The sequence below is a fragment of the Neopsephotus bourkii genome, unplaced genomic scaffold, assembly GCF_033783945.1.
Source record: "Neopsephotus bourkii isolate Nb327-2 ecotype Australia unplaced genomic scaffold, CSIRO-AGI_Nbou_v1 NB_281, whole genome shotgun sequence".
NCBI classification, from domain to species: Eukaryota; Metazoa; Chordata; class Aves; order Psittaciformes; family Psittacidae; genus Neopsephotus; species Neopsephotus bourkii.
In genome coordinates this window covers 1,518,866-1,545,463 of record NW_026900790.1, presented here as the reverse complement: position 1 = coordinate 1,545,463, position 26,598 = coordinate 1,518,866, and the positions used below count along the sequence as shown (strand labels likewise).

The following is a 26,598-nucleotide window of genomic DNA, read 5'->3' as shown; positions in this document are numbered from 1 at the left end:
TGCGGCAAAGCTCCCATGGGCCCCGTTTCACCCGGATTGAGGGGGTTTCCCCACTTTATCCTGGTTAAAAGGGAATAGGGATAACAAATCGCCTCCAGGCGGCTCAATTCCCACCTCCAGGCTTCAGTTCTCCCCATCCCAAAAAGCTTTTTCCCATTCCTTAGGTCTGTCAGTAACAAAATTCCCTCTGATCGCCCCTCGGGGTGAGATTTAAGGAGAAAACCAGGGATTTAGGGAAAGGCTGCAAACCCAGCTTGTGCATAGCATAGGGCAGGTTATGCCTCCATGGATGGGATGAAAATAGGGCAAAAACCAGGGATGGAGGGGCTGCAAAGCAGTTACTCCTTTGTGCGAGCTGAGTTTTGGGGGCATCTCTTCCTGCAAGGGTTGATTTGGGGGTAATATGGACCAAAATGGGACATTAAAAGGACTTTATTAAGCTATAAAAAGGGGAAGGTGCTGGGCTCTAACACTATGGAGATGGGGATGGGAGGGTTTAATAGTCCTCTTTCATTGCCAGCAGTGATTTATAGAGCTACGGCATCATCCTCTTGCCTACCCTGGGGCAGAAAAGAGGGGGAAGACCCCAAAACCTCCTCTGGAAGGGATACAGCGGTTCTATGGGGCTCTGTGGGGCTGCATGCGTGGTGGCTGAGGTCATGGAGCTATTAAATTCCCAACGGCTCCAGCACTGCAGGGATGGAAAATGAAGCGGCTCCGGTTGCAGTTAACCCCTGCGAGGGTCTGGGTTGAGACAGCCGCATCCCATGGTGCTGATGGCAGAGAACAGGGATGCTGGAGAGGGACCTTCATCAGGGATGATGGGGTGGGATAAGGGGTGATGCATTCAAACCCGATGGTGGTCATGTTATGGCCATGCCATGGGTCTCCATCTGGCTCCTGAGGGACATCCATGAAAGCCTCCTGGTGCCTGCACAGAGCTCATCTGATTTAATCCCGCACCAGGCAGCCCGGCTGGAGCCGCATTGCCCATCCCTCGGCACTGGAAACCCGGTGACCGGTTGCATTTCACACTCAGAATTCCCTCTGGGTGAGACCCAGGGGCTTATTTTGGTAACTGGAACTTGGGAAAGCCCTCGGGAGAGGAGCCCTGTGACATGAGGGGGCAGCTGGAGGCTCCCAGTGTCCCCATGAGGAGCCCCAAGCGTCTCCACCAAATCCCATTGAGCTTTGCGCTGAGCCTTGGGAACGCTGAGGAAATGGGATGGAGAGGATGGGGAAGTGTCCCCCTATCCTTGGAGAGGGGTACAGGGTGTTGGAGCAGCCCTGGGGATGCTCTTGGCTCATCTCATGCCCTAACAAACCACCTGGCATCTGTAGAGCATCCTGGTCCCCTCTGTCGGTCCCATTTATCCCCATCTCCTGGTTGTTCTGGTCCTCTCTTCTTGGTCCAGTTGTGTCCTGTTCCCACTTAGCCCCAGCCAAAAGACTTGTCCTTGTCTCCTGGTCCCATTTGTCCCCTCATCCCACTGGTTCCTTCTCCTGGTCCAACTTGTCGCCATCCCTTCATCCCATTTGTCCCCTGGTCCCACTGTTCCCTTCTGGTCTCACTTGTCCCCATCTCCTGATCTCATTTGTTCCATCTTTTGGTCACATTTTACCCCTTTCCTGGTTCTTGTATCCATCTCCTTGTCCCACTGGTCCCCTCTGTCGGTCCCATTTATCCCCATCTCCTGGTTGTTCTGGTCCTCTCTTCTTGTTCCAGTTGTGTCCTGTTCCCACTTAACCCCAGCCAAAAGACTTGTCCTTGTGTCCCAGTCCCACTTGTCCCCATGTCCCACTGGCTCCTTCTTCTCGTCCAAGTTATCTCCACCTCTTGATCCCACTTGTCCTTGTCCCCTTGTCCCACTGCTCCTGGCTCCATTTGTCCCCATCTCCTGGTCTCATTTGTTCCATCTTTTGGTCCCATTACACCCCTCTCCTGGTTCTTCTTCCCATCTCCTGGTCCCATTGGTCCCCTCTCTTGGTCAGGCTTGTTCCCGACTCCTGGTCTCATTTGTTTCCCTCTCTCCTGGTCCTGTTGGTCTCCTGGTACCTTTTGTCCCCTCTCCTTCTCCTACTCATCCCAATCTCCCTGCCCCATTTGTCCCCTATCTTTGTCCCCTTCCCACCTCTGCTCTCAGGGGCAGCAGAGGCAGTTTTGGTGCAGACCTGGTGGGATTCAATGGAGCCTTTTGGGTCCAGAGCTTTTTCCATTGGGAAAGCCCAAAACAGCCCCCAGAGCCCCATCACTGGATGCGCTGGCAAGGGGGTAACACGGTTTTGGTTCATCTCTGAGCTGAATCCAAGGAAACTCATGTCATCAAAGCAGCTCAGTGCCTCGGATGCTCTTGAGCATCTTCATCATGGTGGTACCCGGAGTCCCGCATGGGACAGAGGGCCTGATGCCAAAGGAAAAGGGGTAAAACCAATTGCTCCAGTGCTCAAACCTCTTTGCCCCAAAGCAATGCCCCAGCTGGTGCAACCTCATGCTTAGAGCTGGCACCAAACTGCTCCATTCAGCATCATCTTGGCCATGGCCAGGCACTGTGGCTCATAGAGCCCCATGGCCTGCGCCTGGTTCTGGGGTGATTTGTGGCTTCTTTGGGGTCTTTTTTTGCTTTCTTTTGGATTTCTCCTTCCACAAATAACCTGAAAGTGGGAAATCAGTGAGAAAAACACTTAAAACAGGTTAAAAAGCACCCCATGGAAAGGAAACAGCTCCCACCAAACTGAAGAGTGGGGAGATGTAGTTGGAAAGGGGTTTTGAGGGGTTCTGTTTAGTTCTTTATCCCCTGTGCTGAACCTGGTTTGATGCAACCCAACCAAACTCTCCTGTATGGTACCTCCCAACCCTTCATGCCACCAACCTGCATCAATCCCACTTCAAAAATCCCTTTTCCCCACTTTTTCCATGGAAGCTGGGTGTGGATGGGCCTCCTCTTCCTGCATATGGGGACACTTCCCAGGCAATACATTGTGTGTGCTTAATGACACAGTTATTGCCAGGGAGGAGGCAGGGAACCAGAGCTGCAGGAGAGGGGGGAAATAGGGAAAATGGGGTACAAATCCTGCCCTCCTTTTCCATATCCTTTTGGAGGGATCCTAAAAGTTCCTTGGCCCCTGCTGGGGGATCTCAGTCTTGTTTCCCCAGTGTTTAATCAATGTGTTTTAAAGCCCCGCTGTTGAGATGCTATTGAAGTGTCCCAGCATTCCCAAATTAAGTTCCTAAATTCAGAATTCCTGAAATAACAGGGAATGGGGAGAACTGGGACTGACTCAGCAGCAGCATCTCCGGTCCTGCATTGTGAGTGATGCCCATGAGCTGGGCAGTTCTGGTGTCCATAAGGAGGACATGGAGCTGTTGGAGCAAGTCCAGAGGAGGCCATGAGGATGCTCAGGGGCTGGAGCAGATCCTGTATGGAGACAGGCTGAGAACATTGGGGCTGTTGAGCCTGGAGAAGAGAAGCTGCGTGGAGACCTCAGAGCAGCTTCCAGTGTCTGAAGGGGGCTACAAGGATGCTGGAGAGGGGCTCTTCATCAGGGACTGGAGTGATAGGACAAGGGGTGATGGGTTCACACTGAAACAGGGGAAGTTCAGGTTGGAGATAAGGCAGAAGCTCTTCCCTGTGAGGGTGCTGAGGCGCTGGCACAGGGTGCCCAGAGAAGCTGTGGCTGCCCCATCCCTGGCAGTGTTCAAGGCCAGGTTGGACACAGGGGCTTGGAGCAAGCTGCTCCAGTGGAAGGGGTCCCTGCCTGTGGCAGGGGTTGGAACTGGAGGAGCTTTAACGTCCCTTCCAACCCAACCCATTCCATGATTCCATGATGAAACAAAACCAGCTCAGGCCAAGAGGTGTGAAGGAAACACTCCATGAATTAAACAAGCCCAGAATAGAAGGAGAGAAGGTCAAAGCTATAAATAGCAGGTTTGGGTTTGTGCTGAAACGCGGCATTAACAAAGAATCACGCCTTGGGAATGCTGTATTGGGGACTCGGATTCAGCAAACTGGGGTGACCCCGTGGCCTTGGTTTAACTGGGTTCAGGGCCTTTTTATGATGGGCTTTGCTACATTGGTGTCCCCTATAGGAGATGGGTGTGCAAGCAAGAGGCCAACGTGTGGTGAAGGTGCTGTGCTATGGGTGAAGGTGCTGTGCTATGGGTGAAGGTGCTGTGCTGTAGGTGAAGGTGCTGTGCTATGGGTGAAGGTGCTGTGCTATGGGTGAAGGTGCTGTGCTGTAGGTGAAGGTGCTGTGCTATGGGTGAAGGTGCTGTGCTATGGGTGAAGGTGCTGTGCTGTAGGTGAAGGTGCTGTGCTGTAGGTGAAGGTGCTGTGCTATGGGTGAAGGTGCTGTGCTGTAGGTGAAGGTGCTGTGCTGTAGGTGAAGGTGCTGTGCTATGGGTGAAGGTGCTGTGCTATGGGTGAAGGTGCTGTGCTATGGGTGAAGGCTCTGTGCTATGTGCTGGGGTGGAGCTGTGCATGCAGGCACCTGCCCATCTTCCCCAGCACTGGGAAAACAACTGGGATTGCCAAAGATCCCAAGGGATGGGATGGAAGCAGAGGGGTGAAGCCTTGTGGTGGCTCGGACATCCCGGAGCCATGTCCTGCTTATGTGTCCTGGTACCACCTCTCTATCAGTGACTGAGCACCAGTAAGGGCCATTACAATTGGTCTTCATTCAAAGCCTCCATGCCTGGTCCTGGGGGTTGCTGCTGCAATGGGGTTTCTCTCTCTTCATAGGGAAACTGAGTCACGGGGTGGTTACAGCCAGGACACCTGATCCCGTTCTTTGGGGTGGGGATTAGGGCTAAATCCAGCTGCAAACTCTCCTCTTAGCATGGGGAATGGAGGGAGAGAACAGGGCCCCGACACCACGAGGGTGCAGAGAGAAGACCCCAAAAGTGGTGGGACTTGGGGTGGGGATGGTCGTAACGTGGGGGCTGCAAGAAGCACCCGTTAGGAGCAACTTTTCTGCTTGTGAGATGAAAAGGATGAGGGGAGGGGAGAGGATGTGGGGCCTGGATGCAGTGAGTCAGTGATTTGGGGGGTTCTCTTCAGCTGGGACCCCAAACTGAAGCTGAATGAAGCACTGGCAGCCACCGGGGTATGGGGGGACATTTCTTTATTGGACTCGGTGTGGTGTCCACCAGAGCCTCTATAGACACAAGAGGTGCATCCCATGGGGAGCCCCCTGTGTCCATCTGCACCCCAAGCCCCATCCTGCCAGGCGGGATGCCTGCGTCCAATGCAGGCACAGGCTGGTGATGAAAGAGGGTTTCCAGCCCTGGATGGTGGAGTGAAGGCAGTAGGGGATGGAAAGGTCGGGAGACCACCAAAGCCTCTGTTCCCTATGAGAAAACGAAGCAAAACATGAGGAAAAGCCCCATAAACATGGATTTTCCCAACCACCAGCACGAGTTGCAGGGGAGGAGGTGGTCAGGATGGGGGAGATGCAAGACATCGCTATAGATGGGATGGACCCCTTGGTTTACCCATGGACACCGGGTTGGGCAGGGAGCAGCATCCCAGCGCGTTACCTGTGCGATGGGGCTGGAGGTTGTTGCTGGCAATGGGATCTCACTTCTCCGTCATCATCCTCACGAACTCCTCGTAGTTGACCTGCCCGTCGTTGTTGCAGTCGGCCTCCTTGATCATCTCATCCACCTCCTCGTCCGTCAGCTTCTCGCCCAGGTTGGTCATGACGTGCCGCAGCTCCGCCGCGCTGATGTACCCGTTGCCATCCTTATCGAAGACCCGGAAAGCCTCCCGGATCTCCTCCTCGCTGTCCGTGTCCCGCATCTTCCTCGCCATCAGCGACAGGAACTCGGGGAAGTCGATGGTGCCGCTGCCGTCGGCGTCCACCTCTCCCACCATGTCCTGCAGCTCGGCCTCCGTGGGGTTCTGCCCCAGGGACCGCATGACGGTGCCCAGCTCCTTGGTGGTGATGCAGCCGTCCCCATCCCGGTCAAAGAGGGAGAAAGCTTCCTTGAACTCGGCGATCTGCTCCTCCGACAGCCGCTCCGCCATGGCGTTCCCTGCTCCCGGTGCTGTCCCGGCACGCCTGGAGCCTCCTCCCTCCGAGCAGCCGCTCCCCGGATGAGGAGGAGGAGGCAGGAGTGGAGCGTGTGGGAGAGGCCAAGCTATGGGATCGCTGGGAATGGGTCAGCTGGACCCCCATGGAGAGCAGCTTTGGGGTGCTGGACCACCTTTGGGCCATGCCGGCTGCTGTCCTGCTTGATCCATGGGTGGCATCCCATAGGGCTGGCTCCTAACGAGGTTCCTAATGAAGGGATTCGTGCTGTGGCTTGCCTGTGGTTTCGGGGAGAGGCGGGGTGATGGTGAAGGAAGGGGGGTACACGCTGTTTGGGGCTATTTTAAGGCAGTTTTGGCTGGGTTTGGAGGCCTCCAGCGCTGCACGGGGGGGGGTTTAAGAGGGGTCCCCATCCCCAGGGCCACTGCAGTGATGCTGGCAGCGTTGTCAGTGCTGCCGAGGGAGGTTTCCCTTGTGCAGGTCCAGGCAGAGCCGGGCTGCTCGGTGCTGATGGAGACCTGAGTCAGCCCCGACGCCTCCCCTGGCTCTGGAGGCCCCCCCGGGGCAGCCGATGTGGTGGTGCAAGAGGTGGTGCCGGAGCGGAGGCGTGGGTCCTGCCCCGGGTAGGCAGGGGTTAACCCTGGGGCTGAGGGAGGCTCACCCCATTGTAATGTGCGGGGTTTGCTTTACTCATCTCTTACAGCAAGGAGGGGGCAGGGACGGATGATGAGGGTTGGTTTTCTATCCGACTGTACCTCCACCCATTCGTTCATCCATCATCCATCCATCCATCCATCCATCCATCCATCCTTCCATCCATCCATCCATCCATCCATCCATCCATCCATCCACCCATCCATCCATCCATCTGTCCTTCTATCCATCTGTGCATCTGTCCATCCATCATCCATCCATCCATCCATCCATCCATCCATCCATCCATCCATCCATCCATCCATCCATCCTCTCCATCCATCCATCCATCCCTCCATCCATCCATCCATCCATCCACCATCCATCATCCATCCATCCATCCATCCATCCATCCATCCATCCATCCATCCATCCATCAGTCTTTCCATCCATCCATCCATCCATCATCCATCCATCATTCATCCATCATCCATCCATCCATCCATCCATCCACCCATCCATCCATCCATCCATCCATCCATCCATCCATCCATCCATCCACCCATCTATTCATCCATCCATATATGCATCCATATATGTGTCCATCCATCCATCCATATGTGCATCCATACACCCAACCACATTGTCATCCATCTCTCATTCTCTCTCTCTCCAGTCAAGCATCCATCCATCCCTCCAACCATCTGTCCATGCCTCTGTCCTTCCATCCATCCATTTACATTACCATTAATCTACCTGTCTCTCCATCCATTCGTAGAATCATAGGATCACAGAATGGTTTGGGTTGGAAAGGAACTTAAGGTCATCCAGTTCCAAACCCCTGTGATGGGCTGAGACTCCTCACACTAACCCATGAGACCATGTCACTCACCATTCCTCCATCCATCCATCCATCCATCCATCCATCCATCCTTCCATCCATCCCTCTTTCCTATGTCCCCATAACAGTCAAGTGACCTTCACCAGCCACACCAATGATCTCATGGACCAGATGACCCATCTCCACAGCAGAAGACAGCTTGCCCTCCCCAGCTACACCAAACCAGCACCAATTTCCCCCGGTTTAACCCAGTGAGGAATCAGCCCTATGGGATGCAGAGAGAAGATCCCAAAACAGAACCCAACCATGGGATAACTGAGGAACACGTGGGAAACGGGGCCTCCAGGTGGGATGAGGTCTGGGAGCGGTTGAGGAGAACCTCACCTGGAGAACACCGCGGTTCCCAGCAGGAATTGGCTGAGCTGTGCTGGAACCAGTCTGGTGAGAAGCAGAGCCCCGCAGGGATGGGAGGTCCTGGCACTTCCTCTTGTGCAAGGAGCTGCTCCCACGTTGTCTGTCTCATTGCCCACGTTCTGCTCCAGCTTTAGGGAGATGGGATCAGAAATGCTGGGAAAGAGCCATGGGGAGAGGAGCAGGGAGCCAGCAGGAGGGGACTGGCTGGGAGCCAGCTGGGAGAAGGGAACACCAATGGGTAATGGGGGGTTCTCAAAGCTATGGGGGTTGGTTCAAGCTATAGGGGGTTGTTTGAGCTCTAAAGAAGAGGGAGCTGGGTGCGGGGACCTGGGGTCACTTGGTAAGGGTGAAGGGGTTGAGCTGTGCTGGGTGTCCCTGGTGCTGAGTGAAGCTGGAAGGTGCTGGGAGATCTGCTTTCCCATTGCCTCTCCATTGCCAGCACCCATCACCTCCTCTTTACCAGCACCCATTACCCCTCCATCACCTCCCCATAACCACCACCCATTGCCAGCCCAGTCACCTCCCCATCATCTGCCCATGACCAGCACCCATCACCTCCACACCACCTTCTCATCACAAGCACTCATTATCCCTCCATTACCTCTCCATCCATCACCTCCCTATCACCAGCACCCACCAACTCCATGTCCTCAGCACCCACCATGTCCCCATGAACAGCACCCATCACCTCCCCATCACCAGCACCCATTGCCTCCTATGTTGACTTTGGGAGAATCTCAAGCCGGTCCTTAATTGTGTCTGTGCTTAACAACACCCTCATTACCATAGCGGGATAATGAACCCAATCAAACTTCCAATTATCCCATACAATCCCATGTTTTGGCCCAGTCCTATTGGTGACACCCGAGATGGGTCCTGGGATGGGACTGGAATGCAGTGAGGCCACCATAGCGGGAGGCAGGAGCACGCAGCCACCACTGACGGCTCCTTCGGCATCCCGTATTCCCGGGATGCTTCCAGGTGGATGGGTGATGCTTTGCCAAAGGAGGGTGCAAGCAGCCAACGATGAATCCTCACGTGGTGTTTTCCAGGTGGGATCGCTCCATTCTGGCTCTGAGCAGCCTGATCCAGGTAATGCCTACAAACCCCCCCATAACCCATGTGGGTTAATGCATCCAGTTGGATGATCCCGCCTCGAGGCGAGCCCAGATGTGTGCAGATGTGCGCGGCGACGTCTGGGTTTGCATTTGCAGACAAAGGAGGAGGGGGGCGGTGGATGAATACATGGAAAAAGGGAAAGTTGGAGGCGGAGAGGGAAAGTGGGAAATCAGGATCCTCCGTGGGGCCCAGATGTGCTGGGGATGGGGAGGAACCACGGCGTGAATGCATTAAGGATTAATGTGGAAAATGGGATGTTGGAGAGGCTGAGCTTGGGAATGGTCCCATGGCGGCTGTGGGGGTCTCCAGGGAATAGCAGGGTGCAAAGTTTGGGATCCAGTGGCTTGGGGGGTGCTTTAGATGTGGTTTTAATGGAGGTTTCCAAAGCTGGGGGTGAACTGGGGGTGTTGGATGGGAGACCTGGGATCACCTGGGGAGGGGTGAAGGGGTTGAGCTGTGCTGGGTGCTCCTTGGTGCTGAGTGAAGATGGAAGATGCTGGGAGATCTGATTCACCATTGCCAGCACCCATTGCCAGCACCCGTCACCTCCCCATGACCAGCACCCATTGCCAGCACCCATCACCTCCCTATGACCAGCACCCATTGCCAGCACCCATCACCCCGCTGTGATCAATACCCATTGCCAGCACCCATCACCTCCCCATGACCAGCACCCATTGCCAGCACCCATCACCTCCCTGTGACCTGCACCCATTGCCAGCACCCATCACCTCCCTGTGACCAGCACCCATTGCCAGCACCCATCACCTCCCCGTGCCCAGCACCCATTGCCAGCACCCATCACCTCCCCGTGCCCAGCACCCATTGCCTGCACCCATCACCTCCCCATGCCCAGCACCCATTGCCAGCACCCATCACCTCCCTGTGACCAGCACCCATTGCCAGCACCCATCACCTCCCTGTGACCAGCACCCATTGCCAGCACCCATTGCCAGCACCCATCACCTCCCTGTGACCAGCACCCATTGCCAGCACCCATCACCTCCCCATGCCCTGCACCCATTGCCAGAACTGGGCAGCTCCTAACACCAGGGTTTTCCAGGCCAAGCAAAGGGACCCCAATCCCACTTTTGGGCCTTTAGCACTGTGTTTGGAAGAGGGATTCACCCTGCTCTAGCCCAGCTCCAGGACAGTGGCACCCATAACCTGGGAGGTGTTGGCTCCATCCCACACGTAGCACCCAGCCTGGGTGGGGATCCCTAAAGGTAAATATGGATCCAGGGAGCTGCTTACCCAAGGTGGAGGTGCCCACACGTCCCCTGGGTATGGGCACCTTCCCTTTCCCTTTGGACACCTTTGGACACCGCAGGGATGTTGCTGCAACCAAAGCCATAGGGGCTCAGTGGGGCCCAGTTCCCTTTTAGCCTTCAGGAATTTCCCCTCTCTTCCCTTGGGAATGTCCCCCCTTTGCATCGCGGGTGCCCCCAACACGGGATGGGGGGGATCTTGGCCCAGCAGTTGTAGGTCTGGAGTTGAGCATGGGAGGAACCAGGAAAACCCGTCTTGTTTAGTCTAGAGGGGAGGAGGCGGCTGCGGGCTGCACATTCCTGCCGGAGGGACAATCTGGGATAGGAACCACCGGGAGATGAGGGGGGGGGAACTGGCTTTTAGAGGGAAATGAGGTTTTTGGCTGATCTGCTGTTGGCTACTGGGTGACGAGACAAAGGCTGAGCCCCAGCCTGACGCACATGAGGGTAAGCAGGCGCTGGGCTCTGCAGGATTTCCTCTCCGGTTGGGATGAGCCGCGTGCTCCCGCAGCTCCCTCATGTCTGGGTTGTTTCTTCCAGGCTTTTTTCCCAGTTCCCCCCTCCTTGGACAGGGCTGAGGCCCCTCCAGCTCAAAGCTCAGCCTTAAACTCCATCCCTGCAGCCCGAGCTGTGCCTTTGCTCCTCATCCAGGCGCTGGGAAGCGATGCCAGGCTGAAGGAATGGATATGGGGCTCCATCCAGGAGCTGCTGCCGTGCCCAAACACCCCCCTACATGACCAGGCAGCAGCTTCTTGGGAGAGCTGATGGGTTTAATGTAGTGCTGATAACCGGGTGCTGTCCCAGCAGAGGGGAGCCCCGCTTTGTGCTGAGGCTGAAGGTTGATCCAGGAGGATTTCCATCTGCAAAGCAAGGAGTGGTTTGTTTTCCAGGGCAAGGAGGTTTCAGTGCCCCAGGAGAACAAGGAGTATCCGCACCGCTCCCTTCTCCCCCAGAAAGGGAGGAGGGTGCTGCAAGAGCTGCAGTGAGTCAGGCAGCAGAGCCCTGCTCTACAAGGGTGGTGGCTGCTCACACCGCTCGCTGAGCTGGAACCGCCTGGTGTCATGGGATGCTTTGAGTTGGAAAGGACCTTAAAGCTCCTCCAGTTCCAACCCCCTGCCATTGGCAGGGATACCTTCCACTGGAGCAGCTTGCTCCAAGCCCCATCCTTGAACAGTGCCAGGGATGGGGCAGGCACCTTGTGTGCAGCAGAGCCCTGAGCACGTCCCTCCCTGGCAGTGACTGAGTCGAGGCAGGCGTGAGGCTCTCAGGAGTTTAATGTACTTGGCACTCAAACTGTACAACACATTTACAGAGAACCACACGTCCGTGTCTATGTACACCCTCCTCCATCCCAACAGCAACAGGCACCGACCCTCTGCACGTGAGATACGGCTCCCCAAGCCCACTTTTGGGTAACGCTCAAGGATGGGTACGTGGGTACGTTCCTGTCCTCACCGGTTGAAGGGCAGGAAGGACCAGCTGAAGGACCTGTTGTTGGCTGTGCTCAAAGCTGTCACCACTTCGTTTCCTACAACCCTTTGCAGTGCATCTCTTACGCAAGTCTTTGGACCTCTAGAACGTGGCAGTGTTGCCATTACGAGTATATACAACCTCTATCTCCTCTGGCTTTACACCTCAGCTTCACTTTCTCTTCTCTACCTTTCTACCACATGCAATAACCCCTTGGTTGCCTCCAGTCCTGCCTCCCTGCGAAAGGCATTTCATTTCCAAAAGGCAACGGTAACAAAAGTAAATCTACCGTCACTCCCTGCTATTCCCCTCTAGTTGCTGCTCCTCTTCCCTCCCCAAACCCTTTACACGACGTTGCCTAAACCATTCCTACACCCCAGCAATGCAGTTCTCTTTCAGTAGTCCAGGGCAAACAGAAGCCTTTGTGGCTCACTGTGATGGGGTAGGTTGAGTGTCTCCTCTCATCAGTGCCCCATGGAAGTGTGGGGTGATGCGTTGCCACGCACACCCCAGAGAAGGAGTCAAGTACTTGAAAGGAAATGCCAAGTGTGAACCACAACAAAATACAAAAGTAAAAAAAAAAGGGGGAAAAAACACAGAGAAAACCAAAATAAAACCCCCCAAACTTGAACAAAACTACTACAGAACAATTAAATAGCTGGCAGGCTCCAAGAGTGGAAAATGAGGAATGTACAAAGGACATAAGAAGATAAAAGATTCCAGTAGGTAAATTGAAACCCTGTTGAACTTGGGGTCTGGTTTTGCTTTTTTACCATGGAAAAGTTGGATTCTGGGAACCATGGCAAGGAGAAAATGGGAATTCAGGTTTTGAGCGCCCTTCAGGAGGACTCCTGTGTGTGGATCCAATGCCCTTGCCCAGGGATGTGCTGCCAGCCCCTGCTCCTGCTTTAGCTTGACTGGTTTTCAGCCTCAAACAGCAAGCTCTCGGAAAGCCAAGTCTGCTCCTCCAGTCTGCCATGAGCAGGTTTCTGAATCCCTCCCAGCTTTAAAACCAGGTTCAAAGTGGCCGTGTTGGTAAAACCAGACTCCAGCTCAACAGTGTTAACTGTATACCAGTAGCTGCCATTACACCATCAAGAATGTCCTGCTCAGCAGAGTGAATCCAAACATGCTCACATAGGAAAATGTACACAGTGTTTATAAATAAAGAGTCTTCCAGCAGGATGGTGCTGGGCCCCTTCACACCAGTGTCTCTTTCCGCTTCCCACTGAGCTGCTTCTCCCGCGTTGTCCTGTGCTCAGTCGATGATCTCTGTGCTTTCCCTCCCTTGCCTTCCTCCGAGTCCAGGATGGAGCCACACTCGGACGTGCTTTCATCCAGCTGCATCTCGGATATGCCAGACTGCCTCTTCTGGGCTCTGACGTTGGGCACGGAGGGGTTGTTCTCCTCCAGCTCCTCGAGCTCGGCTGTGGCTGCAGTCCGCTGGAAGGGAGCGATGGCTGTTCGGATGCAGTTCACCCACTGCTGCTTGTGGAAGACGTCGTTGGCCTGCAGCGTGTGGGACTGGCCTGGGCAGGGATCTTGGAAGCGAACTCGGAAGATATTTTTAGCTGGGGATAAACATAGGAAGAAGCAGATCAGTTTCAAGCTCAGTGTTTAGAGACTGCATTGCTAGACAGGAGACCTGGCCTGCTCTGCTGCAGGGAAAGCATCCAAACCCCACCAGAAGCAACCCCAAACCCCACAGCCCAGCACGGACACACTGAAATGGCTGTTTCCTAATCTGAGCACCAGCAAAACACCATATATGAAGCTCATGGCCACCAAATACATTGCTAAGCACAGCACTGACAGTCTAAAGGTAAATGTTAACATGTGGCTGATACCGTAAAGAAATCTCAGCCCATGGGGATTTGTGCTCAAGTGTAATCATAGAATAAACCAGGTTGGAAAAGCCCTTTAAGCTCATGCAGTCCAACCATTCCCAGCAGTGCTAAGGCCACCACTGACCCATGGCACTGAGGCCTCGTCTCCACGCTATGTGAACACTTGCAGGGACGGTGACTCCAGCCCTGCCCTGGGCAGCCTGTTCCAATGCCTGAGCACCCTCTGGGGCAGGAATTGTTCCTCAGCTCCATCTAAACCTGCCCTGGTGCAGCTTGAGGCCGGTTCCTCTTGTCCCATCCCTTGTTCCTTGGGAGCAGAGCCCAGCCCCTCCTGGCTCCATCCTCCTGTCAGGCAGTTGGAGGCAGCCAACAGGTCCCCCCCTGAGCCTTCTCCAGACTACCCCAGGTCCCTCAGGCATTCCTCACCAATCTCTCACCAACACATTCCCATGCAGATGAACTGGTTTGCTCTGTACCTTTATCAGAATTGCCAAAGGCTCCTCGGAAGGATCCTCCCATTTTCACATCTCCATCCTGCAGGTCCTCCAGGAGCAGCTCCTGGACAGGGATGGGTTGCCTGTACACTTGGTAGGCCTGACGCTCATTGCGAGTGACTGGCCGGGTCAAAACCAGGATGTCTTGGAAGAGGAAGACATAGAGTTTCTGAAAGGGAAAACACATTCGAATATGAGCAAGGCATAATACTTTGCATTCAGAGCTGTCACATCCCCTCTGGGATTCAAGGCCATGTTATCTGGAGTTTCACCCATGTTAACTTCCCAAGTTTCCTGTTGCAGCAATGTAGAGCCTTGGCAGAGGTGGCAGAGACCACACTTACACCAACAGGTTTGTTATTTTAAAGACTCTTAAAAAGTGAATTCTTATTTACAGATGCCAGGAACAGGATGACCAGAAGCAGAATCTTTTCTGATAATACAAAATCCCAGACTGGTTTGGGTTGGAAGGGAGCTTAAAGCTCATCCAGTTCCAGCCCCCTGCCACAGGCAGGGACACCTTCCACTGGAGCAGCTTGCTCCAAGCCCCTGTGTCCAACCTGGCCTTGAACACTGCCAGGGATGGGGCAGCCACAGCTTCTCTGGGCACCCTGTGCCAGCGCCTCAGCACCCTCACAGGGAAGAGCTTCTGCCTAAGAGCTCAGCTCAGTCTCCCCTCTGGCAGGTTCAAGCCATTCCCTTTGTCCTGTCCCTACAGGCCCTTGTCCCAAGCCCCTCTCCAGCTTTCCTGCAGCCCCTTTAAGCACTGGAGCTGCTCTAAGGTCTCCCCTTCAGGAGCCTTCTCTTCTCCAGGCTGCCCCAGCCCAGCTCTCTCAGCCTGGCTCCAGAGCAGAGCTGCTCCAGCCCTCGCAGCATCTCCGTGGCCTCCTCTGCACTCTCTCCAACAGCTCCACGTCCCTGGGGGCTCCGGACGCTTCATGTGTATACAAATGTAGTGGCCAAATGAAACAAAAAGAACCTGACCCCAACCAACAATAGAAAAATAATGAAAACAGAAAAGATTTGATGTTTACAACGAGGTTACTGCTGCAAGCCAGGACAAAAGGCAGCAAATCCTGGGGTAGAACAGGGTCTTTCAGCACTGCTGCAGCGGGAGATAAACTTCTGGCAGTTCATCTCAAAGCCAAGCAGGCTTTTGCAGGAACACTTTTGTTTGGAAGAGCTGTGAGCCAGGGCTCATAATGGGGAATGTCAGAGCACCTGAAAGTAAACAGCCAGCAGGAAATCCCTTTTGATGGAGTGCTTGGGCACAGAGCACACTTTCTATGGTAATTCTGCACTAATTATTTTCCAGCTTCTGGAGGCCAATTGTAAAGCTGTCAGCAGGAAACTTTCCCTTCCTTACACTCTGCAATGCGGGCTGCCATCAGGTGCTTTCTCTTCTGCTTTTTATACTTAGCTAATTGTCTAAACTAACCTGAAGGATGGAAATGCTCATGGTCCTGCTAGAACAGACAATCAGTTTTAAGTACCTCTGAGGGAGGGTTTTCAAACCTGGGAATTAATCACCATGAACGTGAGGGACTTACATGTCCGTTTTTGTTCTTCAGCTCCCCATGGCACAGTAAGGCTTTGCTGCCCTCAATCCTGGGGTCCTTCTGCTTCTCATCCAGGTACTCCAGCTTGTCAATGTAATACTGGCACTCTGACTCGCCCTTCTTCAGGTTGATGTCGGAGAGGACTCCTTGGATTATAGATATCTATAAATCAAAATAACAATTAAATAGTCACCTCTGCTTGTGTATCTTCCCTGTTTAAGGATGCCAGATGATGGAATCCATGTGGACTGATCTCTTACTTGGCTTGTTGCAGTCACAGATTTGCATCCACCAAGAAAACCACCACGCAAGGTTGCTGAGGGTTTTAGAAAGCTTTCTAATCCCCCCAAACCTCACCATCCAGCATGGACAAGCTGAAATGGGTGTTTTCTAATCTGAGCACCAGCAAAACACCATATATGAAGTTCAAATATAAACTGCAAAGCCCAGCAGTGGCAGTCTAAAGGTAGATGTTAACATGTATCGTGTTTGCTCCCCTTAATGAACCTCAGCCCATGGAATGCGTGCCCAGGTATAATCATAGAATCAACTGGGTTGGAAAACACCTTTCAGATCATCAAGTCTTTTATGATGAGATGGTTATGTGAGAACAGGGATCATGAAATCACTGTTACTTACAGCTTCTTCCAGAATCTGGATATCGGGATGGTCTTTGGGAGTGTGCCTCAGGATCTCCTTCAGGAGCAGTGGGTATTTGACGAGCCGACTTCGAGGAATGTCCAGGAAGCTCCAAAGGTCCAACTTGCGGCTGAAAGGAGACTCAAGGCAGCGCTGAAGAAAGTCCTGCACCCTCCTGTCCTGCTTCTTCTGATCCAGAAGTGCTTTGGCTGCCAGCTGATTGCTGCAGTAACCTTTGTAGGCATGGAGTCGTGGTAACTGTAGGAGAATAGAACGATATTCCAGAGTTAAATTCCACGTAGGAAAGGCAAATCACATTAACATGTCAAGCCTGGGGAGTTCTACTTCCCTTGCTGCAATATCTAACAGACTATCTTGTATATGTAGCTAGTCCTTTGTGAGTAGAACAAGGCACACGAGGCCTTTGAAGTTCAGATGTTGGAGATTAGCAGCGATAACATGACTGCAAGCACATTAGTGACAAACAGTCCAGAAGATATAGTCATTTCAAACATAAATCAGCAATTAATTGCAGTCACACCAGCCCAAGTCTCAAGAGTGAAATCGGGGCCCTTGTGGCTGACAGAGTCCCATTGTTTTCAGTGCAGCCAGGATTTCCGTTTCAATCTTTCACTCAAGGCCACAAAAGCTCCCAGCTTTTAGCTTACACGTTCTTTAAGCTCATTTTTAGCCTACTCTCTCTCTGTGTACTCACCCACTTCACAAGAATGGGCCCAATCTGTTCCACTGTTCCATCTGGTTTGGTTGCTTCTCCTAAACTTGCCAACAAGTCTGGAATTCAAACACAAATAGAAGTTGCAACAATGCCCCAGTAAGCTGCTCTACCACAAGAAAGAGTTTAACTCTTAGTCAGCACACTGTGAAATGATTCTGTTGCTCTTACCTTCATGCAGAGGAATATAAGAGTCCAAGTCACCAAATATGTGGGTGAGCTCCTCCTCAGACATAATGGAGAGTTTCAGCATGGGATCATGATAGGCCTGGTAAAGAATGGCAGTATTAGAATATATTCAGATCTCCTGAGTCTAAAAGCTGACAAATTAAATATGAGGGGATATATCAGGGCAGATATGAAGTGACATGATACATGCAGGCAGATATGAAGTGAAGCCCACAGTAACATCAGCTTTGATTGCCACAAGATTCCCCTCTGTAGGAAGGTTTTAGACCTTCATGTGAAAAGGACTTTCCTATCTGAGCTGTTCTCATCCAGGAGGGGGAACCCCCAGCTGGCTCTGCAGGGTTGCAAAGAACAATCCTTTTATGGTTGGCTTTGCTGCAAGCAAGTCGCTACCATAGGATTGCTCACGTCAACTTTCCAGGCCAGCTTTCCAAGTGTGGATTCTGAGCCTGATAAAGCTCGTGTGTAATGTTTGCAGGTGTAAAGAAACCACATTATTATCTGAGTACTGAATGCAGGGAAAACAACCCACTCACCTTTCTGGCAAGCTTCAGGTCTTCGATTAGGTCCTGCTCTCCCCTGGACATTTCATAGATTGCCTGTGAGGAAAGTGATAGATTAGGAAGTGACTTTTAATCCCAGTTGTCTTCTAAAAGAGCTTTTCAGCTCACATAAAGTACATCCTGTCTCTGCAGCTTGAATAGGGGGGAGGTTTGCCATCTGATTCACTGTATGCCACCTGGGCACAACAACCTCTAGTAAATCTGCTGGCTTTCCCAGCTCCCAGAAAGCAAAGTTACAACTGTGTGAAAGCTCTGAGGCTCGTGCACGAGCCAAATTAAATAGTAGTGCCTTTTAAATCACTGCTTTTACACAGGCAAGTATAAAAAAGAACAAACCCCAGAAAACCACGGAGGTCAAATCCCTTTAGTCAGCTTCTGTGTTGTCACTAGAAGATTTGTCTAAGAACTACAGGAAAAACGCAAGCCAAGGCCTTGCTATTTGGCTTTCAACCAATTGTCAAGAGCTTTAAGACAGCTTGTTTTACAAGGAACCTGACTTTGGGTCTGCTGCAAAGCAACCAGTATGGCTGGGTCTTGAATTTCAGCAATGCTGAGCACCCCTGTGGGAAGAGTTTGGCATCTCTGAAGGGTCAAACTGGGGAGACTCCAGAGAGAGAAATCTACCTTTTCCCATGACTAATGTAGAAATAAATCTAGTGGTTTAGAAACAAGAGGTGCACAGGAAGATACAGCCACCCACAGATGCTCATTACTCCTTTCCCCACCAAGAAACAGCCAAAGCCAAGGCCTTCATTGCCCATCCCAGTCCTGCTGTTTAAGGGATATTGTACCTCTTGGCGCTTGATTTCTTTGGTGCTCAGGGACTCTTTCATGTTGACATCTAGCATCTCAGACCAAAGAACACTGTTTCTTCTTTTAGGAGGAGTAGGAGCAGCAGATCTGCTACATGACTTCTGGGCACAGCCAGGAGATTTGCTCTCACTGCGGAGGGCAAATGACTGCAGGGATTAAGAAAACAAAGAGAGTTAAAAGAATATACAGAGCCAACGTTTCAGAAGCACAGGAGTATTACAGTATTATCCATACCCCTCCCAAACTCCTCTGTTGTGCAGGGCAGGAAAACACACCCAGACACTTTTCCTTAGATAAAGGAACACTAATCAAGCTGCTGAGAAAGCCCTGAGATTGCCAAGCCTTTCCATGCACCTCTCCCTGCACTGATCCAGCAGCAGCACTTGGGAGGAGGATGGGAATGTAAAGCTTGGGTTGATTTCCAAGGTATGAGGAAGTAAATAAACTAGGACCATAATTCTACCTATTAGGGGGTAATCAGGAGCCACTTGAACTTTGCTCTCGTGATCTGCAAGGTTACTACGAGAACCCAAGCACAGAAACTCTCTTATCTGCATGCATGGGGTTTGTGTTCCTTAGACAGCACTTCTGTAACATGAGTGAAAGATCTCTGAGCAGCAGGGTCAGTGCACATGCTCCAATGCACCTATCTCAAGCACTAGAACAGTTTGTCAACTAATTCCCTCTATCTGAATCAGTTTAACATATTTATTGCTTAATAACCTGATTATCCCACAAGCTACCTCTGAACTCTTGAACCCTTCTTCATTCCCTAAGTCCCAAATAAGCTTTGTGTCCTTCGTCTTTTCCAACTTACTTGATTCTATGAGTCTATATAATGGATTTTCAAGAGACACTTTGAAACCCCAGTGCTTGTTTTAGCCCCATACAGGCAATACCTTCCCCATATCTCTGATGCTTCTAGAACTATAGAAGAAGCTCTTCCCTGTGAGGGTGCTGAGGAGCTGGCACAAGGTGCCCCATCCCTGGCAGTGTTCAAGGCCAGGTTGGACACAGGAGCTTGAAGCAACCTGCTCCAGTGGAAGGTGTCCCTGCCCGTGGCAGGGGGTTGGAACTGAATGACCTTTAAGGTCCCTTCCAATACAAACCATTCCATGATTCTATGACTAGAAAGCTTTGGTTTTTACCTGTATGGTCTGCCCAAAGCGCCGAACAGCACCATTTCTTACAGGAGAGATCAAGTTTGCCAGGGATGTGACCCGTGCTAAAGGCCGAACCCTCTTGTTGCTTGGCTCCTGTAAATAAAGCAGAGAACACATTGTACTGCCTTTGACTCCCACTGAATTTCTCAAGCTGCCCAGGGACGTTTAAGAAGAATGAACCCACTTAAGGAGTGGGAAACGCAGCAAAGAGGATGGTTTGAAGTAGCCATTCATCTTGCAAGGAAAGCAGAGGCTGTAAATATTTGTCTGAAATGGAAGGTTGCAATTAAACTGCAGACACTTTGCCCAGTAAAAAAGACAAGATAACACATACATTAGTCAGAAGTCAAAATAGGGCTCGAATAGGGACTGTTATGGTCTGAACATAAATAGCCTGAAGCATTTTCCTCCACAAGGCAAGTGCCTGTCAGCTAAAGATGGAGCTGTGATGAGCTTCTCCATTTTATCATGTCTTCCTTTGTAGAAAGAATGTGTTTTTCCATCTGATTTTGGAGAGAAAAGGAGTAGTCGGAGCCCAGAAGCTATTGTAACAAACAGCAAACGGCCACATGCTGAACATTCCTGCGAGGGACACGAACACATGAAGTGGATAGAGTTTAAACCACTCAGTTTCCAAAGCTGCTTCTCTGCTCCTGACACTCCCTTCACCCCCCACAAGTCATCGCTGTTTTTCTTATACTTACTTAGGTTTGAAAGACAGAGCTTCTGCTTTTCTACACCACTAATCCCTGCTGGGAACCCGGAACGTTTTCTGTTCTGTGCTGACCAAAACGCTGCCAAGAAAGAGGAAACGCCCCACGGAAACCTCCTGATGCTTGAGCTTACATCACTTTTGAAACCTATGCTGGCAACTACATGCATTTTGTATCAGTAATATTGTGTTGGAAGGACTGTACAGAAAAGGCGTGCACAGTGGGAAGCCAGGGAAAGATGGACTCAGAGCTCAAGGATAGGGGAAAGGCTGGACAAGGTGCCCTGGTGCCCTTCAGTATCTGGCAGATGGTTGGATGTGACTCATCATCACAAGGAATTTCTTAGCATGAAATTCATTTAAGTTGATGGAAACAAGACTCTTTTTTGAGTTCCTTTCAGTAGAATTTTTACCATTATGCATTTTTGGTTAATCACATTTCAGTATCTCCTCTCACATTTCCAAAGGCAAAGACTGAGATGACGGCTTAGGACAAGCTGTCTGCTGCCTCCACCTCCACTCCTGTTTGGTGCCCCGAACTCTTTGCTTCTGTGTGAAGTGACAACTGCTGGAAACTGAAATAAGGGGAGTAAGAACACACAGAGCTGGATTCCAGTCAGGAGACTGAGGAAGCAGAGAAGCTCTGTAAGGAAGATCTGATTTCAGCAACACGACCTGAGGAGCCGCCGTTGCTCTGTCTGCCTGTATGCAGTGTTAAGCAACAGAGGAGATGAGCTCACACTGATTTAAGCCTTCAAAGTTGCAGGGGTGGGGGGGAAACATGAAACAGTTTATGAGTGATGTAGGACAGAAAGACCTCTTGGCACAGCATAAAGTGTGTTCAAAGCTGTGCTTAAAGCCCGCAGAACTATGAGGGTACTGTGGAAAGCTTTAAGAGAGCCCTCAACCTTGAGCTGAATTTAGGTAGAGCACTGGGAACTGCAATCCCTGCTTTTCTTTGCCAACCATGAGGCTCCAGACAGAGTCAGTCAGGAAAAGGATTATGCAGAAGGCTGGAAAAGTCAGGCCTGGCTCAAAAGAAAACAAAGAAACTAATGAACTGCAGACGTTTCAGAGTGGAGGAAAAGGAAAGGTGATTTACTTCTGGAAAACAACATATCGGTGTACTAGAATAAAGGGATACAAGCCAAGGGAGGCTTAAGACACAGCAGGAATGTAAGCAGAAAACACACAGACATAAGCCACACACAGCTCTGTCAAGGCCAGCGATATAAATAGCGTGGCAAAGAAAAAATGTGGCACTGAAAATGAATAGCAAGAAACCTCAGAGCTTTAGGATGCTTGTACAGCCTTTCACAGCTCGCTGGTAAAGGGGTCAACCCTGCAGCCTTGGAGATTGGAGCTGCCATGTCACACTATCTGTGCAGAGGGACATGTGTGAATGCCTTCCTCCACATCTGCGCTGGGCTGAAGTGACACATGCATATGCACAAGGTCTGGCTGAAGGCATTCCTGCCTCTCTTTGGGACACAAGGGCTCCCTGGGATTATAAATCACCACTTTCCCGAGCAGTTGATACATAGTGAGATGTGCAAAGATGGGACTGATGGGAAAACACTGCTCCATTACAACACGAGGGAGCAGTGCTCCGAGGAGCCCTTGAGGAAGGAGGAATTTCACACAGATCAGACATAACCAGAGGGATTTCTGTACATGCAATCTGCCTCCCTGGGGTGTCTGGCCAACAGAAAGACTTGTGTATGCTATAAATTCACTTAGCAAAAGGCCATTTCCCCTCTCTTAAGCAAATCCCGCTTTCTGTTCTGCGAGTGCTCAGACATGAACAGCTCGACTGCCAAAACCAAGCATCTGTTTCTTCTTCTTTTCCTTCTTGTTTGATCCAAGGGAGGAAAAAAAAACCCTCTTCTTAGAAACTTCACCTTCCCTGCGATCTGCGTTTCAGGTTGAGGTCATGGGCTCCCCTTACAGCCAGCCTGGGTGTAAGCTGAGCCTCGGAGCAGTTCATGCTATGGATAACTTTGGCTCAGGCTGGAGTTTCTATTTGAAACAATGATTGCCCTGTCTCCACCGTGTCTTACTTACAGGAGCCCAGGTTAGAGTGAAGCCTGCAAGGTTCCTGTAACAAAATGGTGGTGTTAAGCACTGATTAAAAGCCCAGCGAGTCCAACAGCACTGCTTCCATTTGGAATTACTTCTTTTTTTTTCCAGGAGGCTCGTTATTAGAAGTGAATATAAATATATTATACACACAAAAAGCTAAATTTGAAGGCAACACTTCCCACTGGTGGAATTTCTTCATGTGCAGGTTAACTCTTTGATTGTGAAAGGCCTGCACCTCACTGGAAATAAAACCAGGATCTGCTTTTGAGCAATGCTCATCCAGCTCCAACCTTTCCCCTCGTGCTGGGTAATAATTAGTGGGTTTTACAAGGATCACTTACTAGAGAGCAATGTCCTACGTGCCTGTCCCACACCACTAAACACGGTGACAAAGCAAACAACCACGCGCAGCCACACTTTTCCTAAGCAGCCAAATAAGCAAAAAGGGATTTCAGTCACCAGCTCCTGCCAGAAATCATCACCTGACTGAAGATTCATGTGCAAGGGGATTGCTGAAGCTCAACCTGTGCTCTCAGTACTCGAAGTGAACAACCAGCCTCTGGCTTGATACCTTGGTAGGAGACTACAGCCCATTCCCACATCCAACCGGCTCTCTGCAACCAAAGCAGCGCTGCTAACTCGCGATAGCGACTCAGTACCTGGCACTGATACAGTGCTGGTTTAAGAGGCATTACTCAAGCCCAGACCCAAGTTTAACTCAGCTACTCCTTAGACCCTACAGAAAATACATGTTTTAAGAACTAAGAGGCGATTTGCTCTCCTTGAAGCAATCTGGTTCACGTTATTCCTCGCCCAACATCTGGTTCCCCTTTCGCACAATGAGATTGCCCAAGTTTGGCTGTTTTAAAGGCCGGGTTTGACGAGCCCAAAGCCCTCAGAAGCCCCCGAGCTGTGTGGAACCGCCTTGTTTTCCCTTCCCCACCTCCTTTCACCGCTGATCTCGGCAATAAAGCCCTGCCCAGGGCAGCCGGTCCCTACCTGGTTGCTGACCTTTTGCCTCCTGTCGCAGCAGGAGGCATGCGAGCATCAACCAGGAATGCAATTATTGCCATCTACATAACAAGGCATGATAAAAATAACAATACTTCAAAAATAGCCCACCCCAACCCTCATGATTTACGTGTTTTCAATGGTTTATGCAGCAAACAAGCACATCGTTAGGAAAAATCCTGTCAGCGGAAAGAACCCGTGGAGCAACAAGCGATTTCTTCATGAAAATCGCATTGGGAAGAGCGGGGTCAGGAGCTCGGGGTCTGCTCCCACTCTCACAGGGGCTACGAAAAGCGTCTTTTAAAAGGAAATATAATATATATATATATATATATATATATACACATTAACAAATCACTGCCTGGGTGATCGCCTCCCCTCAGGCGCTGAGCGCGGGAAGAGGGGGGGAGCCCCTCAAATCCACCTCTTTCCCCTCCACCAGCCCCTTTTTCCCGGTCTGCAGCTCACCTCCTGCTCCCTGAAGGACTGGTTCTGCGCGTCGATCACCCGGATAGTCCTTTTGATGGGGAGCAGCCCCCCGAGCTCGTCGTGAGCCACCATGGCCGCAGTGCGCGGAGCCCCTCAACCCCAAGCCCGCGGTCACCTCAGCCCGCGCTCATCGCCTCTCTGCGCTCGCCGCCCCGCCGCGCCACCACCTACAGTAGGGGGCGGGGCTACAACTGAGACCACGCCTCCCCCTCTAAGCCCCGCCCACCGACAGGGCGGTCGGGGTGCCCACTTCCCAGCCCTTATTTCATAGAATCCCAGACTGGTTTGTGTTGGAAGGGACCTTAAAGCTCCTCCAATTCCAACCCCTGCCACGGGCAGGGACCCCTTCCACTAGCGCAGCTTGCTCCAAACCCCTGTGTCCAACCTGACCTTGAACACTGCCAGGGATGGGGCAGCCACAGCTTCTCTGGACACCCTATGCCAGCGCCTCAGCACCCTCACAGGGAAGAGCTTCTGCCTAAGAGCTCAGCTCAGTCTCCCCTCTGGGAGCTTCAAGCCATTCCCTCTTCTCCTATCGGTACAGTCCCTGATGAAGAGTCCCTCTTTGACGTTCCTGTAGGCCCCATTCAGATACTGAACAGGCTGCCCAGGGCAGGGCTGCAGTCATCGTCCCTGCAAGTGTCCACACACCATGGAGACGAAGCCCTCAGTGCCATGGGTCAGTGGTGGCCTTGGCAGTGCTGGGCAGCACTTGGACCTGATGAACTTAAAGCTCTTTTCCAAGCTGTTTGATGCTGCGACTGTATGAAGCTAAATGTGTGGTTTATTTTGGGGGGGTTTCCCCTTACTGTTTTGGTGCTGGCACTTTCAGCACTGAGCCCCCCGCAACCTACAAGCATCTCACAAGTGTGTCGATGGGACACGCTCCTGACAGCGTCTTTGCCTCCACAGGTTGTTTTTTATCAGCCTCGGCCCTCCTTGCTCAAAGGGGAAGAATTCTTGTCTAGACCTGTGCTTTTCAGTCTGCTCTAAAGGTTGTGCTGGCACCGCTCTGGTAGCCAGGGGCTGGGCTCAGCCTCTCCCCCTCTTCTAACAGAGGAGCCTGTCCCAGCAGGCCCGGCTGGAGATGTAAAGGTTTGTGTTTGGTGTTTGTTTGTTCAAGTCATATTATTCCTGGCACTGATACAGATCTCCAAAAGAAAAGGTCTCTTGTGCTGGTAAAAATAAACTGAGTTGATGTGGTGAGAGGAGGGGGGCTGTCTTGCTGCCTACCTGTGCTCACCAAGCTCCTGCTCGGAGGAGGCAGGAGGTATTTGCAGTGGTGTTTGTCACTGTGGGGAACAGGAACATCCTGCTGTCCCATTCCCTGGAGTTTTAGGGGTTGTTTTAATCTTTATTTGCTTCTCTTCCCTGGAGAGCTGCTCTCAGCACATCCGTGCCTGGGTAACCTCTGCGATGCAAGAGCAGGAGGTTTAGGATCGTCCTGCAGGATTCTGAGAAACTTGGGATACGGAGAGGTTCTGTGCCCTTGTTGGAAGGACAGGCTGTGACTCTTCCACATATGCCTAATTCCTTCTAGGATTACTGAAGTGAACCAATTTAAGACAACAGAAGAGCACAGGGATGATGACTCAGGGGAGGACCAGGGAAAAACCTCCACTGTGTTTTGATCATTTTGGGGGACTATCAAACATTTTTCCTATGATCTAAGGTCAAACATTTGTTAAACTTGGCTCTGGAAGTGCTGGAAGGGGCTTGGAGCAACCTGCTCTAGCGGGAGGTGTCGCTGAGCATGGCACAGGGTTGGAGCTGAATGAGCTTTAAGGTCCCTTCTAACCCAAACCATTCCATGATTCTATGATTAAAGATTCAGGATCCAAATATCGCACCTCTCTTCAGTGAGAGGCTGTGCTGAGTCACCTAAAAGTAGGGATGAACAACCTGGAACCGAGAGGGAAGGCATGAAGCAGAGCCACATACACAAAGGTGGCATTTAAATGCTCTTGGTAGGACCAGAACATCATGTCCTGCATCCAAGAGCACTCCATGGCATGTGATGTGTTTTCTGTGATGTGTTCCATAGTCTTTCTCCATCCCAAGCCCTCAGGGAAGGGACCTGCTGTCATAGAAGCACATGATTCATCGAGACAGGGACTCCCTGACCTTCTGTGTGACACCTTGTGAGGATACCTACATCATGGTGATGCAACAGGGCTGATGCAGCCTACTGATGTCATGCTGTAGAAACATCTGGCACAGGGCTCCCTGTCTGCCTCCTGGCATGGCACGTGGGAAGGGTTACGTGGGCAACTGCCCATCCTTCAAAGGATGGGTAAGGCCTTAAAACAACCAAAAACCTCCCTTAGACAAGTGGTTCCCAGCTGCCCCTGTAAAAGATGAGATGATTTCCATGCACTAGATACATCTGTATGGATCATTAAGTGCCATTTGGAGGCAAAACCCACCCTGAGATCCCATCTGGAGAAGCCTGAATACAACAAGGGTGGAAGGTGATCTTGCACAGGTAGAATAACTGTGCCCCAGGCCCAAGGTGGCCTCTTTACTGCA

The 26,598-nt window shown here is 51.6% G+C and overlaps 2 protein-coding genes across 3 annotated transcripts in view; both read right to left on the bottom strand.

The window, feature by feature from the left end:
- Window positions 1-5,250: 5,250 nt before the first annotated feature.
- Window positions 5,251-6,537, bottom strand: LOC133208729 (calmodulin, striated muscle). The gene is made up of 2 exons (XM_061346816.1): window positions 5,537-6,537; window positions 5,251-5,347 (listed from the first exon to the last, which is right to left on the bottom strand). The coding sequence occupies exon 1, from the start codon at window positions 6,024-6,026 to the stop codon at window positions 5,577-5,579; it is 450 nt and encodes a 149-aa protein (XP_061202800.1). The 5' UTR covers window positions 6,027-6,537; the 3' UTR covers window positions 5,251-5,347; window positions 5,537-5,576.
- Window positions 6,538-11,561: 5,024 nt separating this feature from the next.
- Window positions 11,562-26,598, bottom strand: part of NET1 (neuroepithelial cell transforming 1) — a 55,663-nt gene continuing 40,626 nt past the window's right edge. The window contains exons 1-10 of one of the 2 annotated variants that reach the window (XM_061346832.1): window positions 24,049-24,221; window positions 19,761-19,868; window positions 18,591-18,758; window positions 17,773-17,835; window positions 17,219-17,315; window positions 17,030-17,106; window positions 16,315-16,572; window positions 15,667-15,837; window positions 14,099-14,285; window positions 11,562-13,346 (exon numbers count right to left, since the gene is read on the bottom strand). In XM_061346832.1, the coding sequence (XP_061202816.1) occupies window positions 12,976-13,346; window positions 14,099-14,285; window positions 15,667-15,837; window positions 16,315-16,572; window positions 17,030-17,106; window positions 17,219-17,315; window positions 17,773-17,835; window positions 18,591-18,758; window positions 19,761-19,868; window positions 24,049-24,141 (1,593 nt within the window). In that variant the 5' untranslated portion in view covers window positions 24,142-24,221 and the 3' untranslated portion in view covers window positions 11,562-12,975. Of the gene's footprint in view, window positions 13,347-14,098; window positions 14,286-15,666; window positions 15,838-16,314; window positions 16,573-17,029; window positions 17,107-17,218; window positions 17,316-17,772; window positions 17,836-18,590; window positions 18,759-19,760; window positions 19,869-24,048; window positions 24,222-26,598 lie in introns of those variants that run through there. The other variant, XM_061346831.1, reaches the window with a different exon arrangement.

Coding starts and splice junctions, on each gene's coding strand:
- LOC133208729 (XM_061346816.1), bottom strand. CDS start 6,026: ATGGCGGAGCGGCTGTCGGAGGAGCAGATCGCCGAGTTCAAGGAAGCT.